The 7,737-nt window shown below is 37.5% G+C and overlaps 1 protein-coding gene across 5 annotated transcripts; it reads right to left on the bottom strand.

The window, feature by feature from the left end:
- Nucleotides 1-253: 253 nt before the first annotated feature.
- Nucleotides 254-7,146, bottom strand: LOC149259110 (inositol-tetrakisphosphate 1-kinase 3-like). Of its 5 annotated transcripts, XR_016257260.1 has the most exons (11): nucleotides 7,062-7,146; nucleotides 4,117-4,198; nucleotides 3,772-3,804; nucleotides 2,832-2,952; nucleotides 2,577-2,669; nucleotides 2,330-2,449; nucleotides 2,034-2,207; nucleotides 1,859-1,914; nucleotides 1,522-1,606; nucleotides 855-1,358; nucleotides 254-535 (listed from the first exon to the last, which is right to left on the bottom strand). XR_016257260.1 is itself a non-coding variant. In XM_089417512.1 (10 exons), exons 4-10 carry the CDS (start codon nucleotides 2,872-2,874, stop codon nucleotides 1,237-1,239), a joined length of 693 nt encoding a protein of 230 aa, XP_089273638.1. In that variant the 5' UTR covers nucleotides 2,875-2,952; nucleotides 3,772-3,804; nucleotides 4,117-4,198; nucleotides 7,062-7,146; the 3' UTR covers nucleotides 706-1,236. The 5 variants fall into 5 exon arrangements, 1 of the variants encoding a protein (XP_089273638.1); XR_016257265.1 differs by lacking the exon at nucleotides 7,062-7,146 and having other exon boundaries at nucleotides 3,729-3,804; nucleotides 4,117-4,175; XR_016257264.1 differs by lacking the exon at nucleotides 7,062-7,146 and having other exon boundaries at nucleotides 3,689-3,804; nucleotides 4,117-4,134.
- Nucleotides 7,147-7,737: the final 591 nt, after the last annotated feature.

Raw genomic sequence — 7,737 nt, forward strand, 5'->3', positions numbered from 1 at the left:
TGGCGGTAGTAATTCCCAATACAGGTTCATTTACACCCATCCTTTGTTAAAAAAAATGTACACCCATCCTTTGTTAAAAAAAATGTACACCCATCCTTTGTTAAAAAAATGTACGATTTGTTCCCATCAGTTTCACTCCCTTTATTAACTCCGAGTGAGAAATGGGAATGATTCCCCAAGGAATTATTTGAAGGAAAACGTTAAGGTGAGTATCTACTTGGTCTTGCACAAAATCCACGTACTTGAATCCACATACATAATTAACCTCCATATTCCTTTAATAATTAGATTAACATTTTTCATGTAATAAAATTCCAACATCAAAGATCAGATCAGAGATTAGAAATTATTCCAACGCAATTGACAACAGAAACATATGAATCAATGACTAAGGAGTCGTTATGCAAAATTATATACAATAAATCCGTCTTTGCCCGCATGTTATCTACAGAGGCCCATGAACAAGAACAGCATAAAAGAAGCCATCGTTTTGCCTGGATGGACTCCGGAGCGGGGTAAGAGCCCACTGCAAAGGCTGCAAAAGAAAATATAATTCAGAGGTTTTTCCTATGTTTCACAATTTTAACTAAAACGAGTATTCTAGATGGATAATAATAAACAATCAATTATATCAAAACATCAGAATCCAACAAAGAATCAATTAAGCCATGCACAACAACTAAAACTGCACAACAAGAAATGATGTACCATTAAGCTGTTGAATCATTAAATACCATGAAATGAGAATTGTGACCACTTAAACAATTGTAGTTCATGTACAACAGCAGGACAAGATTGGATTGTCCTGCTGAAAAATAAACTTCGGAAGTAACAATTTCATGCTAACAAATAACCTGGATAGTAGCTGAAACTTCCATTTTTCTTTGCACCCTGTATGACCACTGGGCCACCTGCCTCCAAACCTAAATTCCGATTTAAGCAGAGACAGAATTGACCTGTGGGAGAAAACAGCATTGCACAGAAATATACAACAGGAACGTGCCCTTTGGCCAAACAAAATACCTGAAAAACAATGTCTGTGCAATGAGGACATTTGGTAAAAATAATCTCATCCGGAAATTGGGTCAATGTTGGCATCTCCATGATCTCTCTGATTGAGCTGGAAGTATCTGTCAAACGCCTAAATTTGACACATTCAGATGTTACACGTGGCTGATATTTAAAACTGAAAACACGAGGTAAGATGGTATGAATTTCTATTCTAAGGCAGTATCATTAACAGTCATTACTATCCACGCTGCAGATACCAGCTCCTGTGATCTTTCGATGCTTTCCTTGTACTAGGCTTAAAAGAAAGTCCGTGAAAATGTGCTCATATCCGGGCATTTTTCCATAGCCTGTACACAAAATGACAATTTATTAGTGACTGCCAGTGGAGAAGGATCCAAAGAGATCCAAAGAAAAAAGGATCTCCAGCAGTAACTCGGGTCAACAATAAAGGATGAAAAAGTATTTAGGGTAAGAAACAACCAATGGCATAAAAAAATGTGAAACGCGTACCAGGAAAATAGTTGATATCAATAACATAGTAGTGATCTCTTGTTCCATGTTCACGAATGATGTCTAAATTAAAAAGTCGGAGTCCCTGGATTATATTACAATAACAGCCAAGTCAGAAAAACATATCCACCTGTCTGTACTATCCGAAGCGATTACCTCCGGCCATCTCCAAGACTAAATAAAGAATAAGATAAAGTTCAATCCCAAACCCCAAATTTTTCAACTAGCCTTAAACTAATATATACCATGTTTCCAGATGACAAAGCAAAGGGCATCAAAAGAAAGACCAGGTTTCAAATCAATTTAACCCATTGTTGCAAAGATGCACACTACTTACCAGTCTTCGACGAAGTTCGGTTGCAAGTTTATCAAGCAACAAAGTTGGAGGCAACTCTGCAAGCATTAAAATACATCATTCATAAAATGCAGGACAATCATTAGAAATTAAATTAAGAGTCAAACGTAATAAGCATCCGTGCAATCTGTCACGTAGGCTCAAAAGAAAACCTAACCCCCAACATGTGGATCTAAATCTGCATCATCAGCTGAAGCTGCAGCGCTTGACACCCTAGGAAAGGGAATCACTCCATAGCCCAAAGATGCACTTTCATCCACATCAGGTAAAGAGAACCTTCGCACTACTTTAACAGTGTCCCCAACAATGTAAACCTTGAAAAGCACTCCACCTGCAACCAAGGTAGAGTGCTTGATTGATTAACTACTGGCCAAATAAGTTTGAAGAGTATTGCTGAAAGCATTATGCAACTGAAGATTGAACAACAAAAAGATGAGGATGTTACTTCCATACCATGATTTACAAACTCTTGGAGCACCAGAGGAGGGTCAAGCTCTGACAGGCTCAACTGATCATATGCTAGTGACAATGCATGTGACTTCGCTGTGCCATCCACTACCAATGGCTTGGCAACTACAAAGAATATAGCAACATGAGCATGTGTATCTGTCACTAAATCATATATTTTACCTCAGCCTCAGTGTTCAGAAAAATACTAGTGTAAACATCAATTACTGTACCATATAACCAAACAACTTACCCAGTGGCAGCTTTAGCCCCGCTTTAGCAACAGCATTGGGAATGGAAGCAGGGTCCCCAGTTATAACCAGTTGCTTTGGAACACCAACTGTACCTGATATATCAAGCCAAGAATTCCCAGCAGATTATTTAACCAAATTGAAACAAGGAATGGGCAAACAGAGTACCAAATTCACAGATGAAACAGTTGGGAAGCTCATTAGTACTTAAAACACTAAATACATAAAGAACTATAAAAAACAGCAAAAATAGTTACCTTCACAATGACACAGGTCTAAATCAGCAACATCTTGAAGCATTGACTGGCGATTATATAAATGTTGTATGGCATCTGGGGGATCAAGGACAATAACTTCCGGGTGGGAAGTCCTATATTCCTGCAAAAGCAACCAGAAACTTACATTTCAAGTCTTGTGTGCATTATCTCCTTCAATAGGTTAAACTCAGACAATATGCAGGTTGCATTATAACTAAAGATTACAAAAGCACACTGGCGTATATAGTCAGAGTAATCAAGGAAACAACAATATGTTATAGAGGGGGTAATACAAAACCATGCCTGAACACTACGCTTTACAATAACATGATCAAGGTCACTTAATAGACTTAAAATATAACAAGCAAAAATTATCTTGCAGAGCATTTCCACATCTATATCAGAAGAACCATGAAGCAGCAAGTTCCACATAATAAAATGTTCACCCTACTGGAGCCACGCAATTTTCATTAAAAAACAAAGATAATTGTAGATGTGCAGTGGTCCAATCCGAAAAGTTAAAGAGCCATCAGAAACAATTATAGACAATAAGCAAGTAAACAAGCTTTAAGAAATCTACTTGTCATTGCATGTTTGCTTTCAAATTTTAAAACAGACATATCACCAGTTGACTTGTCATGAACTCTTCCAGACACGTATAAGATTCTTTCAGTTTGATAAAAACCTTGACGGCAATGCTAAGCCTCACAGTGAATTCATGTTGACTGGAAAATAATAAAAGATAATTTTAGACCTCCAATGGTTTGATGTTCCTTGTAATGGACAGCCATTTTTTAGCATAGATAATGAAAATGGAAGTAGAAGAGCAGCATACAAAAAGGTGGAAAGAACTAAACTGTGTAACACAAGAATAAGAACAAATCATATTGGCATTACGTGCTGCAGGAGATGTGGCACTTTCTCCTCAACTCATACTAACCTCCAGATTTTGTCGCCAGTCCCTCCCTGACAGCTGCATAACAAAATATATCAAGATAAGTAACCACGGCATTAGCTTGACAAGAAGTATTCAAAGAAATAAAGTAAATCAACATGCAAGTTTTAACCTCCATGTAAATAAAAGTGTTCCCACAAAACTTAGTGCAACTTTAGCTGACCAACTCTCTTTCTTCTAATTCCCTTCCCTACAAGCGATATCAGAACCACACAGAAAACTCCCACAAGCTCATATGTATGGTTGAAAGATAAGAAGGAAAAACTTAAAAAGACCAACTAGCAGAAAGGAAAACAGAAAAACAAAATTAAATGGACGAATCCAACTCACCTTATGCAAAACAATATCAAAAGGCCCCTGCTCATCTAGAGGCCTGTTCCTGTCTATTGCAACAAATGTAATGCCCTTTTTCCTGTAACAGAGGATATAACAACATCAATACGCATTCACAGGAAGTCCCTAGAAATCAAGAAAATTTTGCAGAGAAGGTAATGCTAAATAATTAGCAAATCGCCAAGGATGACTGAAAACTGTTAAACCAAATATCAGAAGTGTCAAAAAACAAATCCTAGAACTGCTGGGTATATATATATATATATATGTCACTTAGTGAAAGCTTAAATTAAATAAAAATATTTTATCAGCGTTCACTCTACCATTGCACTAGCTTCATTAACACTTTTGAATAAATAGCTTCCTTTGAGTCTTGACTATTAATATCATCCAAAAAAACATAGATTACTTCTATTAAAAAATGTGGGGAACAGTCAAAAGCTAGCTGGCTAATTACCAGAACACCCACCAGTTCTAACAGCTTCCACCAAAAACAGAGATAGCCCATGAAACCGAGATACCCAAACATGGATGTTGGCATAAATATGAACACAAACACTAAGCATCAGCAGGAAGGAGCCAAGCATTGGGCAGGTTTTATTAACTTTCAACTCCATTTTGAAATTCATTGATGGAGGTTTGGACACAGAAAATAAAATGTTTTGTTGCACCACTGGGACATAAGCAACTTGAAGGTAGTTCCCACTAAAGAATAGGAAAAATGTCCTCTCAAACTTCCACACCATTTGCAAGAATTCTGTGGAATCTCAATGTGGCTGACTGAAGCTCCAAAATGGCTTCGTACCCCACAAGTCCCCGTAAGCAAATGACTGTAATTCACCAGAGAAGTTACGTCTCCTTTCCAATCACATGGTAGATCCTAACTTCGTAAAATATTATGTTTGCAATATCATCTCAAAGCTGGACTTTAATAAAAAGGATAACTTTGGACTTTAATAAAAAGGATAACTTTGATTCATCTGTTCCAAGATTAAATCCATCAGAGCAAAATGCATTGTAAACAAGGAATTAAGAAATTTTTAACATGTCTGGGATTCAGAAAAAAAAATGAGAAAAACAGCACAAGTAATCAATACACTCCAAATTAACAGCAGCCAAAGTAACAATATATAAACTAAGATGAACATTGATCAAACCATATGAAGTAAAAAAAGCATGCATAAATTCAAAAAGCCACAACACTCAATTCCAACAAGAAGAATCAGAACTTAGCTACCCCGATGGTATACATTCAAAACACAGATACAGCTAAACCAATGCTATGTTTTCGAGTTTTGCTGTTATTTTTCAGCCCAGCAGAACTGTTTTTTACAAAATATAAATCAATATTCGTTGAATGTAAATAAGGACAAACTATTTTTTCGCCAATTGGATTTAACTTGGGTTTGTGGGGGGATCAATTGTTATATTTCGCCAACTAGGGTCAATTCCTACCATACGAGGGTCAATTAATTCCGACGAGTGACATGATGAGAGCTTTGTTGTAATCGTTTCGAGCCTTATCTAAGTTAATTGAGGACAGAAACATGTATATTCCTGTATAAAAATACCCACCCACACATTTGTTATATTTCGCCAACTAGGGTCAATTCCTACCATACGAGGGTCAATTAATTCCGACGAGTGACATGATGAGAGCTTTGTTGTAATCGTTTCGAGCCTTATCTAAGTTAATTGAGGACAGAAACATGTATATTCCTGTATAAAAATACCCACCCACACATTTGTTATATTTCGCCAACTAGGGTCAATTCCTACCATACGAGGGTCAATTAATTCCGACGAGTGACATGATGAGAGCTTTGTTGTAATCGTTTCGAGCCTTATCTAAGTTAATTGAGGACAGAAACATGTATATTCCTGTATAAAAATACCCACCCACCCATTTTTCTGTTGAAAAATAACTGAAACCCTTAAAACTCCACCCCCTGCAATTTTCTTGTTAACTGCAATTGTCCCTTCAATCAATACAAAAAAAAACACCAGTTACAGAAAAGAAACAGGGAGCAAAGAATTGCACGCATATGAACAATTACACGAGTTGAAATTAGAATGTTCCAAAAACACCATAGATATTTCAAATCAAGCCAATAACGGAGATCAAGGAAAACTGGGGATAAACAACATATACTCCAAGATGTTCAGCCTATGTCTGTATAGAAGCATAACAGACTCAAGATCAATGTATTTCCAAAATGATTATTAAAAACGAGATTCGGAAAAATTGTTAGAATCTGCAACAGTTCCAACAAACTAATTGTTCAATTGTTCTGAGGGACCGTTCAATAATCCGTCACCCGTTCCATATGGTCAAATCTCTCAACGACATACAAAAGCGTCCCTTAACACTTCTGATGGACCATTCAATAATCCCGTCACCCATTCCATAAGGTCAAATCTCTCAACGACATACAAAAGAGTCCCTTAACACCTGTCATGCTCCATCTGAATATACAGCCATGTAAAAGAAGTAAAACTTCAAAGATAAAATACGTGGTCTGTTTCAAGTGCTTAAAATAATTTGCCTTTTCAATGCACGCATAACCAACTTTCTGAACAAGAAAGGGCAGAGAATGGTATTTCCTCAGACAGGTAAAAGCAAACATTCATAAGCAAAATCATTCATCGGCTATTTTCTGGATATCTAATCACTCCCAGAAAAGAGTGCATGAAATTGCCACCATGCTCTTCTTGTCATCAACTGAACAAATTTCCAGCGGGGCAAAAAACTAACGCCAAGTCCTGATTTTTCTTGTTGGCTGCCAAAAATCCACCTACCTTTCATTTGGTAAAAAGATAAGAATAATTTTTAAAAAGAAGTTCCAATCCATTGTCTCTATTTTTGTCATTAACAAAACACCATTTTCCATAGATATATAAAAAGAAAAAATATAAAGTATCGAATGGGATCCAGAAAATACCTGGCCAGCCCTTCAAGCTTTGGTTGCAGGAAGCTCTTAATCTTCTTGGATGTAAGAGCATACCCCACTGTCAATTTCTGCTGAGGAGAGCCAGCCAAATTATTTGTCGTGGAAACAGGAAAGCTTGCATTATCCTCTGGTCACATGGATCCCTGTCGGCCGCCCAATCCTCCTCTCTTCTGCATGACGCCACCAGGGCTTCCTGCACAGCTTCCTTCTTAATGCCTCCTCCCACACCCCAATCCCCCACCACAGGCGAGACCCTAGGCGTCACCATGACTGTTTCACACTCCAACCTCATGCCGCTTTAAAAAGCCCTCAATCCCACCGCCTACAGAGCCCACTCGAACCCGCGATCTAAATGGGCACCCAGTTAAAAAAATTCGCGGAACCCTGTAGGGTTTCCACTGTCTTTTAATTCCTTAAATGGGTTAAATGGGCAAACCAGCAGTGGGATGAGATTTTGGGGATTAGCAATTCCACTATAGGGCCTTCAATAACCTGACTCAGAGGGTTTTCACCACTTTCTTCTTGAATTGATGAATTTGTATGAATACATTGGTATTGTATCAGAAAAATGCATGGAATTGATCCTCAAAAATGGTGGAGACAGCGCCTTTAAAAAGCTGTCAATCCTTAGCTAGATTATACCAACGGCAAAACAATAAGAAAAATG

This window comes from Pinus tabuliformis, chromosome 6 (assembly GCF_031772625.1).
Source record: "Pinus tabuliformis cultivar Carrire ecotype Pingquan chromosome 6, CPIR1, whole genome shotgun sequence".
NCBI lineage: Eukaryota > Viridiplantae > Streptophyta > Pinopsida > Pinales > Pinaceae > Pinus > Pinus tabuliformis.

Bases quoted from the DNA above. Each gene is read 5' to 3' on its own strand.
- LOC149259110 (XM_089417512.1), bottom strand. From the start codon at position 2,874: ATGCTTCAAGATGTTGCTGATTTAGACCTGTGTCATTGTGAAG. The intron at 2,450-2,576 runs GTAAGTTGTTTG...TATTCTTTGTAG, and splicing joins GGGGCTAAAGCTGCCACTGG to TTGCCAAGCCATTGGTAGTG. The intron at 1,607-1,858 runs GTAAGTAGTGTG...AATATAATCCAG, and splicing joins CCGAACTTCGTCGAAGACTG to GGACTCCGACTTTTTAATTT.